Source organism: Paramormyrops kingsleyae, chromosome 6, assembly GCF_048594095.1.
Source record: "Paramormyrops kingsleyae isolate MSU_618 chromosome 6, PKINGS_0.4, whole genome shotgun sequence".
In the NCBI taxonomy this organism is placed as follows: Eukaryota; Metazoa; Chordata; class Actinopteri; order Osteoglossiformes; family Mormyridae; genus Paramormyrops; species Paramormyrops kingsleyae.
The window spans coordinates 3,490,068-3,517,021 of record NC_132802.1 but is presented as its reverse complement, the minus strand read 5'-3'; the positions used below and the strand labels follow the sequence as shown (position 1 = coordinate 3,517,021).

The 26,954-nt window shown below is 41.8% G+C and overlaps 1 protein-coding gene across 2 annotated transcripts in view; it reads right to left on the bottom strand.

The window, feature by feature from the left end:
- Window positions 1-25,760, bottom strand: part of LOC111834383 (neurofascin-like) — a 31,594-nt gene extending 5,834 nt beyond the window's left edge. Inside the window, exons 1-22 of one of the 2 annotated variants that reach the window (XM_023793613.2) lie at window positions 25,614-25,760; window positions 18,677-18,837; window positions 17,715-17,820; window positions 16,948-17,144; window positions 16,651-16,773; window positions 16,375-16,557; window positions 12,710-12,821; window positions 11,947-12,131; window positions 11,502-11,633; window positions 11,048-11,191; window positions 10,800-10,911; window positions 10,467-10,633; window positions 9,361-9,508; window positions 7,695-7,819; window positions 6,897-6,998; window positions 5,885-6,082; window positions 5,240-5,310; window positions 3,620-3,842; window positions 3,086-3,201; window positions 2,237-2,447; window positions 1,901-2,023; window positions 1,440-1,610 (exon numbers count right to left, since the gene is read on the bottom strand). In XM_023793613.2, the coding sequence (XP_023649381.2) occupies window positions 1,440-1,610; window positions 1,901-2,023; window positions 2,237-2,447; window positions 3,086-3,201; window positions 3,620-3,842; window positions 5,240-5,310; window positions 5,885-6,082; window positions 6,897-6,998; window positions 7,695-7,819; window positions 9,361-9,508; window positions 10,467-10,633; window positions 10,800-10,911; window positions 11,048-11,191; window positions 11,502-11,633; window positions 11,947-12,131; window positions 12,710-12,821; window positions 16,375-16,557; window positions 16,651-16,773; window positions 16,948-17,144; window positions 17,715-17,820; window positions 18,677-18,770 (3,043 nt within the window). In that variant the 5' untranslated portion in view covers window positions 18,771-18,837; window positions 25,614-25,760. Of the gene's footprint in view, window positions 1-1,439; window positions 1,611-1,900; window positions 2,024-2,236; window positions 2,448-3,085; window positions 3,202-3,619; window positions 3,843-5,239; window positions 5,311-5,884; window positions 6,083-6,896; window positions 6,999-7,694; window positions 7,820-9,360; window positions 9,509-10,466; window positions 10,634-10,799; window positions 10,912-11,047; window positions 11,192-11,501; window positions 11,634-11,946; window positions 12,132-12,709; window positions 12,822-14,970; window positions 15,029-16,374; window positions 16,558-16,650; window positions 16,774-16,947; window positions 17,145-17,714; window positions 17,821-18,676; window positions 18,838-25,613 lie in introns of those variants that run through there. The other variant, XM_023793620.2, reaches the window with a different exon arrangement.
- Window positions 25,761-26,954: the final 1,194 nt, after the last annotated feature.

The window sequence follows — 26,954 nt, the reverse complement described above, 5'->3', positions numbered from 1 at the left end:
GCATTTGCAGAAATCATTATGGTCAGAGGTGGGTAGTTCAGGTTCAGAGAGTAAAAATCCAGATCAAGATTTTGTGTCAACAAACCAGTTAAGTACTCTGTGACTGTGACACTTTATATTCAGCTGGTTGGTTGAAACAAAATCTTGGTCTGGACTTATACTCTTTGGACCTGAAATACCCACCTCTGATTATGGTCTCAAAATGATCAAAAAGAAAAAAGCTTTCATCAGATGCCTGTCAGCCTGTTGTCGTTTTGCAAAATGAGGGCTATGCCATGTCTGAAAATATCTTACAAAGATACGTACTTCCCCCTTTGCTTAGCAGTGCAAACCGGCTCAAACGAGTACAGAACGAGAAGTGGGAGGCCCAGATACACAACTACGCAGAAGAATGAAAACATCTGAGTCTCTAGTTTGACAGGCAGATGCCACACAGCTGCTAAGCAGGTAGCTTTTTAAAATAACACCTGCAAAACACCAGTCACATCTTCAACAGTGAAGAGAGTCCAGGATGGTGAACTTTTAGGCAAAGTTTCAAAGAAAAAAAACCTTATCTGATACTGGCCAATAAAAGAAAAGATTAAACTGGCCAGAACAACATGGATGGAAAAGCCGTATTTCAATCCTGTTGAGCTGCTGAGGGAGCAGCTTGACCGCTTGGTACAAACGAAGTGCCTGTCAAGCCAGTCTAACTCATGTGAAGAGCTTCAGGTAGCAGGGGGTGAAATCTCTGTGGATTACCTCAGCAAACTGACAGCTAGAATGCCCCAGGACTGCAAGGCTGGCATTGCTGAGATGGAGGATTCTTTGATGAAAACAAAGTTGCAACTTATTTAAGAAAAATTTGAGTTCATGGAAAATTTTCTGAGCGATTCCAAACTTTTGAACGATACTGTATATTAGTCTAAAATCTCAATTATTTATGATAAGATTAATTGATAGTCATTCTGAATTGTCTCAGCAGTTTTAGGACAAATAAATCAGATAGTCAGATAGTAAAAAGTTTTATGTTCCAATAAATGAAAAAGTAAAAAGGATAAAAACAGGATGGATGTATTTTGAGATGGTCATCTTGCTTTTACTTGCGCAGTGGAAAATACAATTCAGTTTCTTGCATTAAAATCTTTAAACAGTGAACTAACCAGTTTACTGTTTAACCAGTGTTCACCAGGCACATGTGGGCGGGGGGGGGGGGGGGACACCTTCCCCTTTTGCCCAAACTAATTTCAGAACCTCCTTTTAAACATACAGATTGCCCCTTTAATGTACAGTATGTGTCGAAGGCTTCCTGCACCTGCCCCTCAGAGAGTCTCTGCCCACTGCTGCCATTCACAGTTGACTTTGGAGAGTCATCGAATTTCCAAGCTTTCCCACTACTCCAGGTTTATTAAGAATGGTACGATCGCCATCATTGATGACCACGGTGTGTCCAGCCTCACCTTCAGTGGTGAAGAGCGGTGAATCCTCCATGGTGAACTCCCCGATCCCCAGCTGCGTTCGTGCTGCCAGTGAAAACCTGTAGCGGGTGTAGCGGTCGGGGCGATGCATGGAGTAGTAGGTGGTGTTGGGTGGGAAGTCCAGCTGTGTGCGGGCTCCTCTGGTCCCATTCACTAAGGGCGGAACATGGGTTCTACCAGACTGATTTGACTGTATTAAGTAGAGTACTATACAAGAGGCTGCTTTTTCCATATCGCCTAAAATATGACACCCAGAAGTAATCTGTATAAATTTGGCCATTCCTTTATTTTGGGTAAATTTCATTTCCTTTTTTTGTTTTATAGTGCAATATTAACTGCAAATATTTCAAATAATCACAATGTTACATCCTGCAACCCTAATTTGTGCACCTAAGTAACAACGGGGAGACCTTCATTTCTGTGGCATGAGACTCTGTACGCACCAACTTGGTACTTGAGCGTGTATCCAGTCAGGATGCCGTTCGGCTCGGCTGGCCGATCCCAGTCCAAGTATAGGGTATCCATGTGTCTCTGCTGGACCCTGAAGTACCTGGGTCGTGCTGGGACTGTGCAGAAGAGCCGGAAAAGGAAGGACACCATCACATGGGTGATGATGAGGATACTGTAGCGCCAGGAGCAGCCTTGCTAAAAGCAGATATTTCCCATATCCTGATCCCCCACTCTGCTTTTCACCCTCGGCCAGGCGCACCCCCCCTCCCCGTGGTTTGCTGCACACTCCCCCCCCACACCCACAAATTTTGACTCATTCCTCAGCTCACCACCCTCTGTTGTCTGGAACTCAATGATGCTGCTGGGTGGCCCCTCATAGCGGTTGTTGGCCACCACCATGTACATCTTGTAGTTGCTGTATGGGATAAGGCCAGTCAGCACCCCCATGGGATGGGAGTTGGTGCTGTCAAAGCCCTTGGACTTCTTCTCCCGGCTCACGCCAAGCCATTTCAGCTGGCTGCTCTCTCTCCAGTAGTATGCCTGCCAGAGGGATTACCCAGTGGATACAGTAAATCCTCAACCAGTGGTGGGCAAGGTCCAGTGTTACACTTAAGCACTGGTTCAAGCTTTATGGTATAGCCTTGTTGCTATACATACTAAAATAAGTAACTGAATATGAATATAAATATTTATCTGAATATCTTGTAAACCATGAAGGTGCAGTAATAGTTTCTGAAGGTCACTTGCAATGATCACATGACTACAACAATAGAGACAAATAGTGGCTGTTTCTCAACATGCGTACTTGACCGTACATGTGTTCTCGTGAACCAACGTCATCTTCCATTGCCGAAGACCAGTTCCAATAATAACGACAGAAGTACAGAGGACAGTAAAAATCTCAGGATGTCGTTCTTGTCCCGCCCAAAACATCAAGGATAAATGGGTTGTATCCTCGTCAAACAAGACCAATCCCATGATTCATTGCTCCCAAAGTTTGTTCTTAGGAGGCTATTTAGCAAGACCGGTCTTCCCAAGACCACAAGCATGATCTATGCATTTTTGGTGTTGAGAAACACCCTGTGTCTTATTTTCAGGCCATACTCTGTGCAGAGTAATGTATCATTGAAACTTATCACTCAATATTATCTAAGCACCTAAATGCAAGCAATACCCACCTTGTACTCCTTGACATTGCCCATTATGGTTTTGTAGGGTACAGGAGTCCAGTGCACGGTAGCCATGGTACTGTCCGTCTGGGACACATGCACATCCGTCGGGGCTGCAATCGGACCTGTGAAAGCCAAGTCTTAGCTATATTTCCTAAACACTGCTGTTCTAGAATGCCCTGATTTCCTTTGTGTGTGTGGTGTGTACTTTTCCCCACAAGGGTAGTAAATCCTGAGTAAAAGGTATATGGGACTGCCCCAATAAGGTAAAACCTTTCATATTTAAAGTGCTTTCAGGTTACAGTGAAATCTTCACATCTTCATATTATACCTCTAGGAAAATAGTTCTCCTTGCAGCTGCAAAGAGCAAACTAGAGACGCCAGTTTACCTAAAACATACTATGGAAGCAGCTCACAGTATCCACAAAAACCTATGGCGAATATGCAAATAGTTTCACACATACAAAGCTAGAACAGGTAGCTAACCTACAAAGATAACACTGTCCTCATCATCATTATCATCATCTTAAAATGAATACTGACGGTCCTCTCCAGAGTAGCCGATAACTATGTTCGATTCAGGACCCAGCCCAAAGTCATTGACGGCCTGCAATTTGATCTCGTAGGGCGTGAATGTGTCTGCATCGTAGATGGTGTATCTCAGCCAGTATGTAGTTGCATTCTTCCACTCCTCCCGCGAGTCCCTCCGTCTCCACCAGACTAAGTATCGCAGGCGAGGACCATTCCTCTCTGTGTCCTGCAAGGCCTGTCAATCAAGGATAAAAGAGTCTCAGTCCACCAGTGGGTTGTCTGCAATTCCATTTTTTACATATTTCAATCATGTAATATTGATTTTGAGAAGTATGACCTTTGTATGTGTGCTTTTGTGGGCTTTGCCATATTAGATGATTATTGTAATAATGTGCGGTGAACACAGCTCATAAAATTCCACTTAAATCTTGTTATGGCACGGCAAAGTTAGCCTCATATTCGATATTCAGGTTTCCGACTGAAATATCTTTTAACAAAAGCAAGCTAGTTGGTTTTTAATCACACATTCGTGATGTCCAGCAGTGCACACCAATCATTTTTGTGATTTGAGCCTTTTCACTATTTGTGTTGAATCTTGTTAATAGCTATGAAAATAGCCGCCTTCAGCTGTAATGAGATATAAGTTAAGCATTTAGAGTTAATGTCAACTCTTGTACACCGCTTGCATTTCCATATTTCTTAATGGGTGAATTTTAATACAAAAAAAATTAATAAAATTGTTGACATGTGAACTTGACATACACTTACAGTCAAATGCCCTGAATGTTCATTCATGTCACAAAGGGTGTAATAACTACCATAATAGTTCTAAAACAAGACGAGACAGAGATATCTAGTACAGTGTGCTTACAACAGTTCACTGTGGGGGACAATGTACACCCATTGAAATCAGATTATGTATTTTCATATATAATTATCACTAAGTACAATCTGTACATTCAGTGTGCACTGGAATAATTGAACTAACAACTCAAAAATAAGACACATCAAGTATATTGTGCTTTAAGCAGTTCATTGTGGTGCAGTGCACAACATTAACTGTAAAAGGGAGATAATATACAGTAAAAGGTAGATTTTCAGGAGCAGGGTTGGAGACTATTGCTTTTAAGTTCAGCTTGTGTGCACAAAAACTTATATTATGTGCCGAAGTTAAATTATATCTTGTGTGCATAAGATAAAAATATATATATATTTTCAGGATTTCTCTGTAGTATCAGTTGATTTCGCAGCTAAAAATGCAGAAAACATCAGGATTCAGAGCTCAGGGGAGCTGCGGGTTGACTTTTGATAATTTAGACAAACTCCTATGTTTGGAGTGTACTAGGCAGGATATGTGCTGTGGTTGTGCCACCATGTATAGTCCGTGCAGCTGGATAATGCTACTGCTAAATGGTGGACGGGTCATGTGACTTTACAATGGCGGCGATCATATATCATGTAATACATAGTTGCATTGCACAAATACCACACGCGAACAATGGTCTATAAAATGCTCACGTCACTGCACACAACACAGTAGCACAGCCGGATTCACTGAAGATATTTGTCTCTTTCAATGTTTTGATAGCTGTAGAGCTGTAAGTTTTCATATCCCTCCCTTTGATCTCTTACATCCCATCTGATATCCATTCTCGTCTTCCAGGTTCCCACTCCTCTGATGTTTGTCGGGATGGCGTCTGGTGCTGAAAAACACAGCACACACCAAGAACACAAGACACAGTGAATCATTTGCCCTATTTACTTATAAATGGGAAACATGCTAACCAACATTAAGTTTGTCATAGATAGATAGATAGATAGATAGATAGATAGATAGACCTTAGAGTTAAAATTTTACCATTTTTACACTTGAACTTCCTACTTTAATTGAGTTTATTTACAAACAAAATAGCAGTGAGGAAAAAGAAGAAATCAGCAATCTAAGTTAAAACAATCCAAAAGGCCAGCAGAGAATTACTGATATTCAGGACTTCCTGTTCCTGTTCCTGTTCCTATTCAGGCAGCAATAATAGCTGCTGCCAAGTTGCTCCACTGACAATTTTCCCTGGTCTTCAGCTGAAAGTTACTCGTTCCACAAAAATGGGATGAAATGTGTTTTTGTACTAATAATATACATTTGCTTATAGTGGAAAAAAATTAAATTTTATACACACACACACACACACACACACACACATACAATCAAGTAGCTAAATGAGGTTTAAGCACAGCTGTGAGGACATGGCGTTGGAATGCCGTCATCTGCTCTGGACTCACCAGCGCCGCTCGTCTGGTAACGCTGGGACGGGCGGCTCGGCAGGCTTCGGCCTATAGCATTGACGGCAAACACCCGGAACCGGTAGTTGATGAAGGGCTTCAGTGGTAGGATGACAGAGTTGAGGTTGCCTGGGTAACTGGACAGGTTCTTCCACCAGCCCGGTTCCCAGTAGTCCTCCTCGTACTGTACCAGGAACTCTAGATAAAAAGAAATAAATAAGAGTGGAGAAAAAGATAGATGGAACAGACTGAATGTCTTCAATGATGGAGCAAAAATAAGGCGAAGATCTCTTATGGCTTCAGGCATGTAAATTGAATACAGATGCTCCCGGAGTTACGATGGCCCAGGTTACGATAGCCTGGGTTGCGATGGCCTGTATTACGATGGCCTGTGTTACTATATTTTGACTGTACGATTGGTATTCCAATTCCATTCTCATTTCCAGTACATTTTTCAATAAATTACACGAGAAATTCAACACTTTATAAAACAGGCTTTATGATAACGATTTTGCCCACCTGTAGGCTAAGGTACGTTTTAAGCATGTTTTAGGTAGGCTAGGCTAGGCTATGATGTTTGTTAGGTTAGGTGTACTCTATTAAAATGCATTTTCGCCTTATGATAACTCCATGTAACCCCACTGAAACCAGTATTTAATGACTACAGGTGGCATATCAGATGTGTTTCAGATTTTATAGAAGTCTTTACCTATTCGTGTGGATTGTGGCTTCCCAAAAAGGTTACAAGACTAGAAGGACCAAATTCAGAAATCATGCAGAGGTGGGTAGTTCAGGTGCAGAGAATAAAAATCCAGACCAAGATTTTGTTTCAACCAGCCAGCTGAGTATAAAGAGTCACAGGTACAGAGGACTCAACTGGTTGACTGAAATAAAATCCTGGTCTGGATTTTTACTCTGTGGACCTGAACTACCCGCATCTGTCTCCTTGTAACACCAAACATTCTACATCTGTATAATGTACTCATTGAAGTTGAGGAGTTGAGGAGGTTACCTTTAATGGGACTGCGGTTGTCATATCCAGGCACCCAGGTGAGTCGCACAGTCCGCTCCGTTGGGTCTGACAGCTCCAGATCCGTCGGGGGGTCTGGCTGGTCTGCAGGGAGGTATTATAAACCCAGCTTTTATCTATAACTAGGATTCACTGCCAGCTCTTTACAACAAGTACGCATCTTATCTTGGAAACACAGCCATATTCTGGAATTACACCTGAAAGACCACGCAAGTTTACACCTTGTTACCACACTCTCCATTAATAGAATAGAATACCTTTATTATCATTGCACAGGTACGACAAGATTTAGTCTGCAGCTTCCATGCTCGATGATATTACTGACAATAAAATTAAAAGTAGAGCAAAAAGATAAAAATGGCAGTAAGCAGTAAATAATAATGAAAGCACCATTAGAACCAGTACAGTGCAAAAAAAAAGCAATTAAATAAACAGTATTAGCAGACGGTATGGGCAGAGTAAGCAATATGATTTTACAAAAGCTCTAAATGTTATTGATAACGTAATTTGATAATGTAACATTAGATATGGTTACTGTGTTTAAAATGTTATGCTTCCATGAATGCTTGTCTGAGTACCTGTGTGTGAGTGTTAGCGTCAGTCTGTGAGTGTCGGTCTGTGAGTGTCGGTCTGAGAGTGTCAGTCTGTGAGTGTCGGTCTGTGAGTGTCGGTCTGGGAGTGTCGGTCTGTGAGTGTCAGTCTGTGAGTGTCGGTCTGTGAGTGTCGGTCTGGGAGTGTCGGTCTGGGAGTGTCAGTATGTGTGCATAGGTGTGTGCATACCCAAAATGATAAGGCGGGCTGAGGCAGACACCCTGTCCAGCTCAGTTCTGACCACGCAACTGTAGTTGCCCTCATCTTCCCTGTGGACATTGGGGATGGTCAGGGAGTCATCCTCCCTCCTCAGCCTATGAAAGAGATGCGGAAGAGAATATAAGAACTACAGGTGCAAGGATAAGTATCGTCACATAGGCTTAATGAAGCCTTTACTTGAGAAATCCATAATGACGGAAAACATCTTATGTCACAGTGTCCCCAGTGCTTAATCTGGTTTGCAGGGCAGCTGAGGAAACACTGTTACTTGGTTCATTATCTTCTAAGAAACGTGGCTCGTGGACAGTGCAGTGAAATGCCTTTATGTCTTTGCTGGGTTATTTGATCCATGCCACACTGATATAGGCATAATTTTTGTCTATTTTGAGATGTTTGTTTAGCATAAGTAAATTTCTATCCTCAATATATAGAGAATAACACTTACACACACACACACACACACACACACAGAGTACTGTGCAATAGTCTTAGGCAGTCAAAACATGTTTAAAGCTATGTACAGACACTCATCTACTTACGAACTCTCAACTTACGAACTTTCAGACATATGAACAAAAAGGGCTGTAAGTCCAAATTGTGTTCCTTGGGCTCCCGTTTCCTGTCCACAACATAATTTTTTTTTTCTGCGCGCCCAATTCCGCCCAGTACGACTTCTGGCCGCTATTCCCGCCGCGCATCAGTGTAGCGTGCGAACTCCCAGCATCCTATTCCTTTGTACTTGTGTATACCCTTAAAATGATGTTGAATAATGACTTACGGACATTTCAAGTTACAAACAGCCGTTCAGAACGTAACTCGTTCATAAGTAGAGGAGAGGATCTGTATTTGAGTAGCAACTGCATATTTGCTCAGGACAAAAATAGAATTTAACATTTTAAAAATTATCATATGCAAATTAGGAGTAAAAATAAAAACTAGCAAAAATTTCTTCTGTTCTCAAAAAGTTACTGATATCTAGTTGGATGACTAGATGAACATCGCTTCAGATCCCAAACCTCTCCTTAGGGGCTCCTCAGCCACTCCATGTGTTTATTAAATTAAAACCACCAGCTAACTTAATTGGTTAAAAAAGTCAATGAGATATTGACTAGTAATGCCAGGTGTGCTAGTGGCTGGGTCAAAAAAATAAAGGGGTGTATTGCATGGTCGCTGGAAATAGTGGGGTGATTTTAGCAGAGGTTTTGGAATGGCTAAGCTAACACACATTGACAGACATAACAGCATAGTTTTACCAACATAAAGATCATATAAACATCATTTTCTTTGGTTGCCTAAGACTTTTGGACAATATTGTTTATTTATTTATTTGTTGATTTTTTTTCATTTATTGGACATATTAATGTAAAAATTAAAGAATGAAAAACAAAAATAGAAAGAATTAATATTAAAATATTTAGTGGTCCAATGTGAATACATTACAGTTGTGTCTCAAACTACATATAAGTCACAAGTACTTTTAATGACCAAAACGTTTCATAGATGTTTGTGATGTACACCACTTTGGACAAAAGCTTCCGCTAAAGAATATAAATATGAATGTACACTGATATAGCTGGTGAGAATCATCGCTGTGCTTTAACGTGTTTCATGCACATGAGTATGTTTCAGGGCTCACCTCCAGCCAAGCGATAGATGCCGGCCATTCTTTAACCAAGAGACAGTGACGGGCAGGGAGAAGTCGTGTTTGACCTTGCATTCGAACCGCGCAATACTCCCCCGAATTGCCCTCAGGTGCTCAGGTGGACGAATCATCCTCGTGGGCTCTGAGTCAAAAGGAAATGCAGCCGTCACAATCGAGAATGGGATAAATGTATTCAGAAATTTGCAAACTTATTCTGATTCATCCTTTTTGCACAGCCAGTTCAACAACCAGGGTCATTGTGAGCCTGGAGACTCAAGCACATGAGCTAAGAGAGACGTCCTCACATCACTGCAAACACTCACAAAGGAAGGAAGGAAACCACAAAAACACAGCGAGGATGTCCACACGTCAGTGCAAACTCATCACAGACAAACACTCACAGAAAAGGAAGGAACCCACAAGATCACAGTGAGGCCATCCACACATCAATGCAAACTCCACAGACACAAACCCTACGGGCATCTAACCCACAATCAGGCCACAGAGCTACCCACTAAACATCCATCCATCCATTTTCCGACCCGCTTATCCTACTGGGTCGTGGGGGGTCTGGAGCCTATCCCTGAAGCAACGGGCACGAGGCAGGGAACAACTGAGGACAGGGGGCCAGCCTATCACAGGGCACACTCACACACCAGGCACTCACACATTCACACCTATGGGCAATTTAAGAACTCCAATCAGCCTCAGCATGTCTTTGGACTGTGGGGGGAAACCGGAGTACCCGGAGGAAACCCCACGACGACACGGGGAGAACATGCAAACTCCACACACATGACCCAGGTGGAGACTCGAACCCGGGTCCCAGAGGTGTGAGCTAACCACTGCACCACCATGCCGCCCCGCACCCGCTAAACAGTACCAGCTTTTTGTGACAAATAACTGGAAAATTTGTTTTATTTCTGAATGCATTACTTATCTTATTCTGAATGTTAAATCTTAGGCAACATATTAATTTGATTAGAGTAAATGTTCTGTTCTTTGAGATCTCTGCGACCCTGACAGGATAAGTGCAAAGACAATAGATGGATAAATGAATATTTGGATAATACAGACGCTTGCTGCTGTGCATGACTGACCTTTGACCTCCAGGTGTACGTGATTTTCTGCCCGGCCCAGGAAGTTGCTGGCCACACAGCTATAGGAGCCCTGGTCATTTATGCGTGCGCGCCTGATCTCCAGTGTGCCGTTGGGATACGATCTGTATGGGCCACCATCCACGCCCACGGTCAGCCCATCCTTAACCCTACACACCCCAGCCCACACAGTCCCCAGACAGAAGAACAATTTTGTGAATTTTTATGTGCTAATGATGACATCATCTGCATGTTTACATTCAGAATGTCTCAGTTGGTTGACACGAGCTAGATTGGAGGGAGTATTCTCACGTTGCCCATCCCGTAAACACTCACCATCGCAGCTCGGGTAAAGGTGAGCCGAAAAAGGGGCAGTATAGAATGGTGCGGTTGCTCTCGATCACCTTGACCACCTGGTTCCTGAGGCCCACCATGCGTGGTGCCACCTCTGGAGAAACAGAGAGGTATTGTCATACAGTTCAGTACAAACGCAGATGAGACATTACAGCTGTACAGTATAATGCCAAAGAGAGATACACACACCCATGCAGCATAGAACCACAAGGTAAGGGTAGCTGTTTTACCTTGAATGCTGATGAATGCATTAGCCAGTAAGTAGCCGTGGTCATTGGACGCATTGCACTGGTACACGGCGCTGTCCCCCATCTGAATGGAGTTGAGTGTGAGGGTGTCACCGACCACCTGCCTGCGGGGGTTAGGCTGGGCACCTTCATAAGTACCACAGGGAAAATGAATGAAACATATCCCAGTTTGTCAACTGGGGGACCAGTCTGTTCTGCACAACCATAACTAACTACTTCAAACTCACTTATACTTGCCACTGACCACACTAACTCAAAAAAGTCTTGACGAGTAAACCCACTTTCATCCGATGTACTATTTTTCAGAACACCTACTGCCATTTTTCAATACACTCTCCACTTTGCAGAAAACCTGTCATTCTCTCGTCTCTGAATCCTAATTTCATTGACCAGAAAGCTTACTGTCAGTCAACTTTCCCTTGTCCAGCCAACCTACTGTCAATCGGCTCCCCATTGACCATCCATTGAATGGTTGCTTTTGGGACACCATTGGCTCGGCACAGTAGCCGTCCATTCTTCTCTGCAGTCAGTACCAGGTTTGTCGGTTTGTTTACCCAGGATGGAGGTGCTGTGGGAACAGAAGAAAAGAGTGAGATAGTAGGGAAACCTCCAGCTCATAGCATCAAGTATTAGACGACTAGGTTGAACAAAAAATAACAATAAATGAAGTACAGAAAAATTTTGCTTAACGCTGAAGTCAGTAATTTTGAAAGTAACATAATCTGTAGACTTTTTTGTTCATTTAGAGCAAAATTGGACTCAGCAATAAAAGTAATATTATGCTTGTGCGTGGGTCATATTTAATATGAAATATCCACTTTTACAACACAGGACATCCACTGAAATTGCAAAGGAAAAAAACGAAGCCTAGAGCGAACGACCTTGAACATGGACAACGACGGTGTGACTGACGAAGCCCATCCTGTTGGTGGCCGTACACACATACTCCCCCGAGTTCTCATCCGACATGGACATGATGCGCAGCGTCTTGCCGAAGTCCTCCAGCTTCACCTTCCTGGTGGGCAGATCTCCATCCATTTTTGACCACCTGATGACAGGGGTGGGGCTACAGGAGGAGAGTTTCCGTAGGGCGAGCAGATAACCCACGTCAGCACGGACACGCTGAGCTCCTTCAGGTTTTACAAACTACTTTCAAACTGAAAGGCTCTTGTGCGTGGGCAAATAATAATTTCAGTTTTTCTTGTGCTTCGACTGGCTTGTTTTCTTAATTGAAAGACTCATCCAGCCGTTTCACATTAACATTAGTGACACATGCGTGATTACAGGAGACCAGTCAGCACACAGCAAGAACTCAGACCTTAAGTGGAATCCAGGTTCTTTTAACTGAAATGGTAGTTTACAAATCCTGTCCACACTCAAAGTCTCCTCCCTGACATTGATTTCCTGCTCACGCTAGTTATCAGCGTTTACAGCCAGCATCTGATTCTCATCTGTCGGTAACAGTGTGGGCTTAATTTGTCAGATGGCGCTCAATGGCTGCTTAGATGCTATGAGGATGTCCTGAGATTTCCTGTTACTTGGACTGACACCTATGAGTGTAATTAACATGCAAAGGCAGAACAGCACCTGTTTACATGATTGTGTAGCGGATCATGTGACAGAGGTCAGAGGGCATAGACTTACTATCCAGATGCAATACACTTCAAGACAAGCTGCTCCCCCCGCAGCACCACTTTGGAGCTCACCGTCCCGGGTGGAGACAGGAAGCTGGGAACCTTCTCAGCCACATTGCGTGCTGTAGGTGGAACAGGAAGGGTAGCACTAAGTGGGTGTTTCTCAATATGTGGACTTGACCATACTTGTGGTCTCATGTACCCATTTTATGTCCATTGACGGAAGATCAGTTTCAATACTCAAGAAGAGTAGTACGTTCTTGCCCCGCCCAAATATCAATGATACATCAGTTGCATCCTTGCCAAACGAGACCCATCCCATGATTCATTGTGCCCAAGTTCGTTCTTGGGAGGCAAGTTAGCAAGACCATAAGTACGATCTTGACATTCTTGGTATTGAGAAACGCCCATTTGTCAATCATGCTTCAGCTAACAGCTAACAGCATATGTCAGGCCTTCATATCTCAGGGGCTTGGATGTGAGATCAATTCTTTGCAGTCGCAGGCTGACCAAAATGTTCCGGGTCAGGACACATGCTTCTCTACGTAACAGGGTGATTAAAATCTGATCATTAATTTAATTTTCAGTGAAATCTTTGCTGAAATCTTTACTCGGTGTGTTGAAATAGTACAGCTTTTAGTGCACAAAGAATGCACAATTATTTTGAGGTTTGTTAGTCAGCAGTTACACATTAAATTACACTAATACAATTATTAAGGATTAATAATGTACAGTACCAGTCAAATGTTTGAACACGACAAGCTGCCTACATTAGCAAGTGATAGTGTCGCCTCACATGGGACCTCCTTCAGAACAACTGGAAAAGCATCCCAGGAGGCCACCACATGAAACTGGCATAGGGGAGGCAGTGGGGTCAGCCAGTGCCTGGAGCAGTTGGGGTTAAGGGCTGTGCTCAAGGGCCCAATGGTGAGATCACTCTGCCAACCACAGGATTTGAACTGGCAACCTTCTGAGGCCCAACCAAAAGAGCCGCCCCACGCCCCAACAATTTTTTTTTTTTGTTTAATACTTTTAAAAATAATTATTCTAAAATGTGGAGAATAGTACAAATAAACCTTTCTATGGGTAGGTTTGTCCAAATATTTGACTCGTACTACAGGTATTCTATAAAAACAGAAAGATTAAGCAATTTTACTGTTGGCCATTAGAAGCCTATTCGTTGAAACACTGATTTTTTTTTACTATTTTAGTAAAAATTTCCAGAAATCTGGCGTCCATCGTTAGCGTACGTTCATATCACGGCCTTAACCAGGATAGGCAGCTGGAAAATGAATGATGGATATTCATTGGATATTCTGTGCATGACATCATACATCGAGCAAATGTGAAGTGAGCAGCTTTGAAACTTCATGGTTGTATTTAATACCTTGTTCTCACACATATAGTTTTACAAGCACAATCTATAGATTTATTGTTAGAGTGGTGACAAAGGGAGCCTGAGGGGTTGTGACAAAGACAGAGCTTGTGTGACGCTTGGTGTGACCAGGCCCCCATCCCTGGCCCTTCAGGGACAGTCTAACACTGTCTGTTGAGGTGCTGCTTCTTACGGTCTGTCAGCACAATGAAGCCTGTCTTACTGTGTGTGCTGCCCTTGTAGGGACCCGGGGGTCTACATATGATGCAACGCCTCAATCAGCACCTCTTCCCGCTTGCTACCCCAAGGTGTCAGGGCCGGATCACGTAATGTCATAGCCTAGATGTCAATGACAGGAACAGTTATCTGGATAGTGGAGGCAATGTTTGATACTGTGCATATATGCTGGGTTTAAAAAATAAACTGGATTGAATATCCAACCAGTTGTACAACCGTAATATTGCATTGTCGAATGCCAAAAATGGAGTTTCATCTGAAGTACCACAAGAAACATTTTAGTTGCACATTCAGTCGCCTAACAATGCTCTATCTTCTAGAATATAAAAAACCCAATAAAATCAGACTGAACACCTTGCATAAGGCCCCACCTGAGAAGTGAGCCAGAAAACATCAAGTTAAATGCTACTCCAGCCATTCCTCTCATCCTATTTAAAGAATCTTTTAAAATGAATGACTGACTCATTCAGGTTCCATACAGCCACACGTCATAAACTACAAGACTCTATTATGCAGCTGCCTCATTTCTCTCCAAGTTTGTCCCAGAGACACATGTTGTTAGATGGATGTCAGTGTTAGGACAGCTGGGGGGGGGGGCGAGTGGTTAGAAAGTGCTGAACAAATTTAAAAAGAAAACAGCAGAAGGACTGCAGACTCACCACTGTGAAAGTCAGAGTGGTTGAGATGGGAAGCCTGCTGTGTCATTTTAAGGTGCCTCTGCAATGAAACAACAGCAGGCCCATCAGAACCAAACAAGGGGGTGTTGAGAGAAAAGGGGAGACATAGCACAGGAAGGAATCATCCACCGTGCTCCGAGAGGAGAACGGAAGCAAGAAACATAAAGGTTAAAAAGCGCAGCGATACAGCTGTACAGTGGCAACTGCAGGCTATTAGTTAATAGGGTAAACTTACAACAAAAAGCATGTTTCAGTATTGTGTTAGTCTTCCTCTCTACATACCAGTTAACTAGATACAGTTCTGGCACGTTATTGAGTTTGAATATATAACTTCACTGAGGTCACTGAGCCTTGCGTCATGTTATATTTATTTATTACAGGGGGAGTTCAATGTCAAATACATATAGCTGTCCACTAAGCCAAACTGTATATAAGGGTATTTAAGGTACAAGTTTAAGGTCAAAGGCAGGATAGTGGCTGCATTTGTATTTCAAAGGCTGCTGATTTAGATCTAAGCACAAAGAAAATCAAATCTGAACTGAATTATACCAAATCATCATTTAGTTACATCAACAGATAAAAGCATGAAAGTTTAAGGTTACCAATTTGAGAAAGCACTTCTTTACACAGCGTGTAGTTAGAGTATGGAATAGTCTTCCTATTAGTGTAGCGCAAGCTAAAACCCTGGGGTCCTTTAAATCAGAGCTAGATAAGATTCTAACTCTGAGCTATTAGTTAAGTTCTCCCCAAACGAGCTTGATGAGCCGAATGGCCTCCTCTCGTTTGTAAATTTCTTATGTTCTTATCAGTTTAAAACCGACATCCTTCACCATCATCCTTGCTGTGCTGTAGTGAACAAAACAATCCAGTGCAGTCAAAGTTACACAGAAGGAATGTAGCTATCTGCTCTACTTAAAAATACACATTCTCATGACATGGTGGTATGATATAATCATAAAGAAAATAAAATATAAAGTTGATATGGGCAGCCACCAAAAACACCTACTGTACAAATATCTGGTAACCAATACTTGTATAACTCATATCTGTAAGAATGATCTTTTTTTTTGTATTGAAAAGGCTGTTGCTTTAGAAATTGAACGTGGAACTTGCTGACTCAGAAAACCAGAAGTAACTGCAATTTTTTCCTTGTGAACAGGTAAGACAAGTTAGTTATTAACACAAGAAAAGCAAGAAAATGCAAAAAAAAAAAGGACTGTAAAATACATTAAAAAAATGCAACTGACCTCAAACATGCATGTTACGTGCTTACATGGGACAACTTGGCTGGAGTAAAATCATACAATATATGTCATTTCCCCATCTGCCAAGCTTGGAGGTGCTGACACTGATGTAAGCGTTTGCAGGTCAGCGGTGGACACTCACTGGTAAGCACTTTGAGGGTGTAGGGATTCTTCTGCTGGATTGTCTGAGCAAAGCGAGCATTGCAGCTGTAAGAGGTCCAGGAGTCACTGACGAGGACGTGGGAGAAGTACAGGTCTCCATTCAACCCCAGTGACACCCTGCGATCTTCCAAAATGGGCATCATAACTGGATCAGGAACCAAAGCTAAAGCAGAGAGACTGTGTCAGTATCTACCTTTGACTTATGTGTTTATATTTATGCAGATAGACAGATGTGGATTTTAACCGGGGGTCTTACTGTTGTTCATCCAGAAGATGTGTGGCTCAGGGAAAAAGGGGGGCGGGTTGCACGGCAGGATCAGAGGGAGTCCCTGGTTAATCACCACTGGCTCTAGAATATCTCTACGCCACACTGGAGACTCTGGAAATCGTTAACAAGAGTAGGATCAGACTTACTGGCCAAGCCAGATATCCTTCAGATTCTTGCAGTGTGCTGAAAGAATTCGTTACAGATCGAGGTAAGTTAACTACTAAAAAGGAATATCCGATGGTTGCGTGTGTGTTTTCTCTGTCGATAAAGTGTGTAGCTTCTCACTGAACACCCGAAGCAGGATTTTGTTGGACACCGCCGTCCCAAAGATGTTGGTGGCAAAGCACTGGTACTCTCCCTCGTAGTCCTCGGGGGCCAGCCCACTGTAGAAGGCGATGTCCAGGGTGCCAGACCTTCTTCTCATTGTCACACGAGGATCCCTCCCCAGCTGGAACAATCTCCCATTCCGCCGCCATGAGAAACTGTCAATAAATGCAGGGGTAGGTGTTGATTACCACAACGAGCTCCATGGTTGGGTTTTTGTTGTGAAGGACAAAATGATGCTTCATGAACCATTTGCTATATTTTTTTACCCCCACTAGATGGTGCTCTCTGTTCAAAAAAGGGCACAAAGCATGCCCAAAAGCAAACTAAGAGCACCGTCTAGTGCTGGGGTAGCCAATGTTATCCAGAAAAGGCCGGCATGTATGCGGGTTTTCAGTGCAACTCCCTAATTAGATTACTAATTAGAGGATTGATTGACTGAAAAGTCTTCACACCTGGGTTTGAACAGCTAAGTTAATCAAAGGTTATCCCAGAACCTATACACACACTGGCCCTTTGCAGGTAAGACTGCCCACCCCTGATCTAGTGGGCTCAAAAAATACACTAAATGGTCCATGAAGCGTCACTTTGTCCATCACTAGTTAATAGAGGTTGACCAAAAGACATGCATCATAATCGATTGCGGAGGAGTGCAAAAAGATTGAGATGAGAGAAACTCAGAAGAAGACAGAATTGAGAAGTGATGTGAAGCATCAGGACAGACTCACGTTGGCGTTGGGTTACCCTTCGCTTCACATTCCACCACGGCACTGTCTCGGGGGTCCACAATGTGGTTCTTCACAGACTGTTTGATAATGGTGGGGGGCTGCCTCACTGTGGTGGTGGGGGTGGGGGGTGGTGGCAAATGTGTCAACAGCACACTGTGTTTATTCACATTTTACACATTTACATTTCTAGATTTCATTATAATACATTATCTATGGACAGTACAGATGTTTTCTTTTAGTGAAAAAAACGGATTGCACATATTAATCCACAGGTTTACATGAACTTGTGTTTTAATGTATTTTAGGTGAAGCAAAAATAAAGTCAGACAGCAGCAGAAGAGGTTCCTACCTGTGATACAGGTAGTATGAGTATTATCATACCTGAAATATATTGCTAAACACTTAGCATTACTTAGCATTTGACACAATATTTGTATTTATTAAGGAATATAGTATATTTAAATGAAAAATATTAACAGATACTGTAGACAATAAGCTTTATGTTCTATATTTTACCAAAATAACACACACCAGATTTTGGAATCTATTAAAAAAAAACATTCCGTATTGAAAAAACATTCTGTATTAAAATGTTTAACATTTGATAGAAATATATCTCAAAGATTTCCATCACACAAAGTTTACAATATATTGAAAAACTATAAAATATAAATGCATTTTCTGGAACTTGTGTATTCCAGTACTGTTCTCAGCAGTTCTCAATGTCTGCATAAATTGCAGCTACTCACAACCGACATTGCTATATTGAGAAAATATTTGACTATTGCAACAAAGCATGAAAAAATATATATACTCTGTCAATCCAGCGGGCAGACTGGAAACCACTCATGTAGAATTGTGTTATGCATTCAGTAGTTCTAGCTGCTGACAGAAAGTTATTTGGTTTTAAAGTGGAAGGCGATGCGAATTCCAGGTAATCAGAATATCAGCAAAGGACTTACAATCGAGTGGAACTTCAATTGCGTAAACTCCCCTCGACAACAGCAGTGATATTGTCAGCTCAGCCAGAGCCAGTTTCAAAACCAGCGAAAGCATCTTTGCTGGGATTGGCTCTCTGCAGTCCTGTCCTGCTCAAAAATTGTCTTGATCATGCGGCTCAGAGCTACAAAACAGAGAGAAAAACATATTTGGACCGAAAACTTTTGGAGTAATTATTGCCTTTGAAGCTAAAAGCATTGCTAGCGATATCATTAGTATTGCGATGTAGAGCTATGAAAATTCGATACTTGTGTTTTAATTTTGTACGTTGCATTTCAGGTTTTATTGTAAGTTATTTATTTGTTCAGCTATTTGTTTCCATAAGCACCTGCTTGCCGTAAACTTGTAGGTGTGATGCAGCGCCACCTGCTGGCCCGGGATGCCGACGTTAAATAATGACGCTGTTATCCTAAACGATAACGGCATCTTGTGGTAACTCAGATTAATTTCACCCCCTTCCCACTTACCACACAGTGGACACACATTTCATCATGACATTTCACGTACACCCTCCCCCCCTCACACACACCCCCTGCCCGGTGTTATGACAGAGCGTCATTGTCAGTCTGGCTCCAAACAATGGTGCTGACAGCAGAAGCACGGGGCTGCACTCCAGCCTGGAGCCTCTCCCATTCAAGACAAAGAAGCAACAGTGGAGCATAAATTGTCCCGGAAGTGGTGGCCAGGGGCTCTGAATCAAACGCAGGACACCAGTCAGGGGATGCAAGCGAATGGGCTCAAGGGGGTTTGGATTGTCCTGTTTTATCTAAGAAAATCTGTACATTTTGTGGAACATTTCATTTCGTGATGTTCTGCCCAGAACTGGACGGACAGTGACATTCATAATCACCAGTCGATTTATAAAAAAAAATCCTTTGATAAATAGGCACAACATTTTTTAAAAAGGACCCCACGTCGTGCAGAAAGTACAGGGTGGCCAGCCATAGTACACAGAGCATTGCGGGAAATTAATAATTACAAATTAGAAACCATGTTTTCATGCTGGAAGCTGAAGTACGCAGAGGAAGCCCCCAGAAAGCCCAGGCTGGGTAGAGAAGCTCATCTGTTTACCGGCCTATTCAATTCAATTTTATTTATATAGCGCATTATCACAACATTACATTGTCTCAATGCGCTTTACATTTCTGCCTCGTAAGGACCCCCTACTGCTGGTCTGTCAAAGGACTTGGGTTCAAGCCCCATGTTCATTTAATTTGTCTTACAAACCACAGACTACATGCAGACTCAGAGTAAACCAACTGGGGACACATCTAAAAATGAGTACATTTCCCACTAAACCATTACACTACTGTACCTGCTATGCAAAGTAACTACATACAGGTGTGAAAAGAATGATATATGGCTTGATGAAATGACCATTCAAAGTCCAATTTATGTCACAAAGCAGGCCTTCCTGTCAGGGTGTCAGCTCAATGCCTAGCCAAAGCAGGCCTCCCCGTCAGAGTGTCAGCAAAGCAGGCCTCCCAGTCAGAGTATCAAATCAATGTCTAACCCAAGCAGGCCTCCCTGTCAGAGTGTCAGCAAAGCAGGCCTCCCAGTCAGAGTATCAAATCAATGTCTAACCCAAGCAGGCCTCCCTGTCAGAGTGTCAGCAAAGCAGGCCTCCCAGTAAGAGTATCAAATCAATGTCTAACCCATGCAGGCCTCCCTGTCAGAGTGTCAGCTCAATGCCTAACTGTAACACACTTTGTCCTAATCTTGACTGAGTGAGACCTACAAATAACGTTATGAGGTTTGCTGGCTGCTACTGAGAAGTCTCCAGCCCCGACCAAAACAATGTTTATTCAAACTGCATAGCTGATAAGCAGCCTCAGAGAGGAATCACTTTGCTATAGTGCTTCCCACGTTAGCATGTGCAGGGGCTGCTGGCATGTCGTTCAGGAAATAGTGTAGCGGTAAATAAGTGAATGTCGATTTCCTGTCACTTCAGTAAGGTCAGTATGACGTGGAATGCATGAATTCAGAGGAAAGTTGGGAAAACAACAGGGGAGAGAGAACCGCTGAACGGCAGAAGCCCTTGGTCCTTCCTGAAAAAGGTGTTCAGCATCCCATCATTTTCACTAAAGGAATAAGCACTTATCCTGTGAGATTTCACTTTTGTCACACGTCAACAGTGACGACACTTCTGCCCCATTTTTTCCATATCTGGGTTGTTGGACTTTAGGGTCTTTTAGGTTTTTGTATTGTGTTTTGTTTATCATTTCATTAATATCTGCAGTAAACTTTTTACATGCAAAATGACTTCAATACAGCAATAAACACTATGGATTCAGCACAGTCTGTGTCCCTCGACGGCTGCATAATCAGATATTATACACATAACAATGACAAAAGCTTCCCACTTTAAGTAGCTGATTTCCACCTCTTTACAAAGAACACAAGTACTTAATGTGAATTCATTCCCCCATATCTGCACATAAATTTCATATAACACACAAGCAACTACACATATTCTGTAGCATATGTCTCCTGTTTCTTTTTTTGCCCACACAGATTTTTGTGGAGGAAAAATTGCCCTTCTTCAACATTGGTGCCAAACCACTCACAAATTCAAAAGCGGCCCATGTAGGAGAGCAGAGCAGAAACTGCTTTTTATAAAGAGAACTAAAAGAGGACATTGAAAGATGACCGAATCCCCCAAAGAAGGGCCTGCAGCAGTCAAACAGCCCGGACAAAGAAGTATTTTTCTCCTGTTCCCTCGACCAAAGCAATGTTTTTATACGGAGATATTTAAATCTAATTATACTTTGTTGGTGTTTAAATTATGCCAGAGCATTTCTCAGTTCAGCATTCCTTTGATTCTTAGATTATTAAAGGCACAAGCCAGATGACTTTCAAATAACAGCAAATACATTATATGACCAAAATAATTATGGATATATCCATTCATCCATCCATCCTCCATCCATTTTCTATAACCACTTATCTTATGCAGGGTTTGTGGTGGGTGCGGAACCTATCCTGGAGGCTATGGGTGCGAGGCAGGGACCATCGATATAGTTTAAAAAAAAAACTCAATAGACAAGAATTGCAGAATCACACTTATTAGCAAACTTCATATTCTTATTATCACATTATTTAACTTATAACTAGTGAGATTGATTTCTTAAGCATTTCTTACCTAATCGCTGGTGTTCAAACTTCTGACTGATATTTTTTGCTGTGCATTACAACAAGCATTCAATCTCCTTAAATACACATACAAATGACATTCAGTCACTATCCGCACACCATCCTATCAACTGTACTGATTCTTTTTGGTTTTTCATCACATTAATTTTTTAACTAAAACTGAAGATTATTTCTTATAATGCACATTTTTCTTATTAAACTTTATTATAGATATCAGAAACCATGATTAAAATGTCTTTCTGTAAAGTTATTTTATGAAAAACGTAACGGTCCCCAAGTGCAGTTAACGTACAGCGAATTCATATTTAATAAAGACTCCATTAAAACCAAAAAAGATAAAGCCCATCAAAATGAACCTGCAGTGCAGAAAATGTTAATGAAAAGAATTGCCTCCCATAGAGCATTGGCATTGCCTACTGATAATGTCACAGCAAAGTGATTTAGGCTTCAGTTAATACTAAAGTCATGATAAGCGACCTATCCCAGGAAAACCAGCAGTGGAGAATTCCTGTGTAAAATTCAAGAGAGGGTGGTTATCTCTTACCCCTTACGCCTCTCCGGCGCGCTCCCTCGCTTGCTCTGTCAGTAAACACGCACACAAACACTTATTATCCAGCGCATTGCCGTCTGGCCCATCTTATGAATTCCGAAGGACCTGTGCAGCGCATGGGCCAGCCTTCATTCAGTCCCACACAGACGCAGTGCACGATATCTGCTTCACTCTCAGTACACTCTGCGCTAGCAAATAGATAGATAGATAGATAGATAGATAGATAGATAGATAGATAGATAGATAGATACAGTAGATAGATATATGGACAGGCAAACATAAGAAATGTTCTTTTTAGTTTTAGTGTTTTCGGTGTATTCTATTCATACTATTACTTGTGAACTAGTATTTGCAGCGGGGCTCTAGTATTGGTAACATATCTCTGATTTTCATTTAGGGCTCCCTGGTTTTAGAAAGGAGTCCTTTTCAGTACCCTGGCCATCATTAGGTCTGATTCACTATAGCCCCGAGTATTTTAAGCCCTGATGCCAGTCTTCCTTCAAGAAAAAGTCAAGCCCCAGATAAAGCTGACTTAGCCCGTGATATTTTCAATGGCTAGAAACTTGCCCAAACCTTTCCAACCTCCCATGCTCTCAAACATGAGTAAGAACATTTAAAGTATGTCCATAACACTGCTTTGACAGTGGAGTAAAGTGCCAGATTTATCGACCCTTTCATGAATCCATCCTCTTTTCTGCTGACTGGTTAGGTTTGACATGGTAAATAGGACTGAACGATGCAGTATCCTTTGTTCACCCCAAACTGATTCATAAGTACTTCTATCAATGGGAACAGGGATAAATTGTTTCAAAATTGTTCTTGTCTATGGGCCTAAGCAAATGGCAAATGAGCAGTGAAATTCCTGCTGATCCTGACATCTGTTGTGTAGGTTCCATTGTTGGCAGCCTGACTGTGAAACTGTGTGAATGGAATGTTTGTTTGCTTTTTTTTGTAAGTTTTAATGACACCTAAAATGGCTGAATAATATTAAAAATAAAAAATCAGGTCCATCTCAGAAGTGAAAAGCAACGTTTTTATAACACAATATATATGTATATAAAATTATACAAATTAAACCAAATTTTGGTCACTGTCTTCTAAGAAGACATTGTGAACAAAATTCATTTAATTAAAATGGTTAATTAAAACAGCTCATAAAAATAGTTGTGTTTCGGGAATCCGTAAAAATAGTAATAATAATAATAATAGCGACAGTGAGGTAAGGTCACTTTAAATAGTATATTTTTCTGTTGCACAATGAACAGTTTTTTAACCAATGACAGAGGATGAAGCTGAAAAAAAACCAAAGACCATATAACGCCTAAACACTGTACTTGTTTCAGTTAGTCCTCCTTACGGCAGGTTTCACACAGTCTGTGTGGTGAAGCTGTAGTTTCTTACGGACCAGGCTTCTAAAACAGGAGGAGTGAAAAGCCTGCTGGCACAGAGAGGCATGGGGGCTCCTAGTGGGCTCAACAGAGGCGAGGGCCACACAAAAGGCATGTCAGTAATTTTGGCACATTGAGAAAAAGTGGGTGTCCAGGAATTTCAATGCGCTTCAACATGGATCACACAGAAACAGCTTGAACAGTGTTAACTGTTTGAACAGCTGGTTAATCATTGTAAGAAGACCACCATCATTGTATAACTTATATCATTATAAGCTTTCGACTATCTTTTAGTGTGAAAAGAGAATCGAAAAACATAATAAGACAAAGAACAGTATAAGTGGAGGAATAAGTTGAAGAATTGATTTACTAAAAATAATGAAGGAGTTTTATGGATGCAACAGAGAATGTGGACAGTGGCCATAAGAAGGTAAACTACGCATGTTCAACCACAGATCCTGGGCAACCACAGATCTTGGGTAAACCACGCATGTTCAACCACAGATCCTGGGCAACCACAAATCTTGGGTAAACTACACATGTTCAACCACAGATCCTGGGCAACCACAGATCTTGGGTAAACTATGCATGTTCAACCACAGATCCCCCCCTCCATGTTTGACATCACCAAGCCACCTCAGGCCCTGTTTTAAGCAGTGCCATGTCCCAGGTTGCTTGGTAATGAACATGGGTGACAAATAAAGCCTGGAGTGAGAGCAAATGGAACGTACAGTAGGAAGTTCCCCTACACCAGACGCCTTTTGAGAGAGATGTCTAATCACGCAGAGCTGTGTGTGTAGGCATGTTCAAGGCCCAGGGAGGAACTGAAGATGAAGCATTCCCCAGCTGGGCCGTCATATCCTCACACAGAGTCACCTTCACGGCTTAGTATGGGCCACGCTGCTATCTTTGTCACATAAACGCTTAGAATTTTAATGTCCCAGGAACGGCATTTTGTGGCATTCTTACAAGGATGGAAGGGGTGAAAAAAGCATAAATATTTACAGAAAATAAATCAAAGTACACCTTCTTAGATCAGAGGCAACAATTCCTACAAATGAAAAACTTCAAACTGCCAGGCCAGATTGCTTGCCCACTCTGAAGGTCACAGCTAGAAACACTGCTAATCACTTCACTAGTCACTGCTAATGCCACCAGTCTAGGTCTGAAGTTTTAAGATCACTGCAGCTGGGGGTCAAAGATGAGCTTGCCTCACAGTGAAATGGTCTAAGGCTACAATGAGACAATGCCAGTATGAGCCAGTATGAACTGGTCTACTGTAACCCTGTACTGGATACCTGGATGTGGTGGATGGATAACAGAGTTCAAGGCAACAGCAAAAGTGCTGTCTCACAATGACGAAGACAAAAAACACCCCCAAACCGTTTCTGTGACGGGTTTCTGACATCAATGCGTGCCCACAGTTCTGGCATAAACAATAAGTAGGACTGATTAAGAATAGCATTCCAACGGTAGAAAATGAGCCAGCCAGATAGCTATTTTTTTTTTTAGCATTCCTGTACGTGACGTTTATATTATGAATGTGTCTATTGTGACAGTTTTAATAATATGGAGCAATGACAGCACGGTAAAATCACTCTTATCTCCAATGTAATTTATAGACCCCACACAACATAACCAACACAGATGGTCAAAAATTGCAGTTCTCCTTTTGTTATGCTTAAGAAAAATAGGAACATCTAGTATGATATGATCATGATATAACAGAATGTTTCCGCTAGCATGGGTCATTGCATTTCGCCACTTTATAAATGTTATCAGGACTAGAAGTATTGGTGGGTATCATACCTGCACTGTCATCTTTACTGGCCTCCCAGCATCTCAAGTGGTAAAATCCCTCAGCCCAGTCCAGCCTGCTTGCTCTTGCATGTGATGTGTTTGTGTTCTGTTTTGTTTTGCCCTGACGTGCCACAGCCCTCACTGTGGGTTCGCCACACCGCCTTCGCCTACATGGATACACAGCGTCTTCCCTCAGCCCAAACCACACCCCACATTTCCATTTTTATTTCAAACAAAACTAGCTAGAGTTTTTTTTCCAGGTGTCATGGTGTTCATTGTCTACTGGGGAAATCCAAATATTTTTATCAGTCATTATCAGCCATGCCCAGAGGTCATATTTGATATACATCTGCCTAACAATGATATTACTACAAGGGAAATTAAAACGGACTTGAAATAAGAGTACTTTTTCAATTACTACTTCTCCTGATAATTTATTCTGACTCTAATGCCTCAGTAATTGATTGAATATATTTCAATTTAAAATCTTTTTCACGATTTTAGATATCCGCTGTTTAAAAAATAAAGTTTAAAAATCCTTTTATGGGTATGCCTCATGTAAATGTGAATACTGTTCAAATCTTTGCCTTTAATATTATTTTAGTAACAAGTAATCCAATACTACCAGTAAACATACTTAAGAAAATAACAAAAATCTTGCTTCTCACTACAGGTAAGAAAAATAATATTCATATAAATCTATCCAAATATATTCATGTGTAACCGAAGTCCTACTGCTATTTATAATTAAACAATTGTATAATTCTCAGATTAATAAGAAATACATATTAGTTTGACACGTTTACACTGGGCTCATCCCTGCTGATTAATATTCAGAGATGCGGTGTCTGTTGCCTGACTGGCACGGGAGCTCTCATATTCCCACAATGCCTCTCTGTCACAAACAAAGTCGGCCTTACACAGACACAGGCGGGGTTCTGTGACAGGACTCAGGACTCAGACTGTCCACAAAGCCCATGACGTCTGTTCAAAACCTGTAGCTCCTACACTCAAGACAAATTAGACCTTATACGAATTCATTTGATCTTTCTACACAATAATTCTGTTTATGATACGTGCATTTATTGGTTTTCCTAATTAATCTTGGTGCTGCTATAGTTTCCTTCAGGCGATAAAAGTGCACATTATCACAAGCAGTCTTTGAAAAGTATGTTCAACTTTATTAAATTTGTATGGGCATTAATTCATACTACATACCATATTGAATACACTCTTAATAATAACCTTAAAATATACGACAGGGGCAATTTCAGGGTTTTTCACCCTTAGATAGGTTCAGTCCCCAGCAGAGCTGACACTTTCAATCTGATGAAATGCGAGACGTCATCC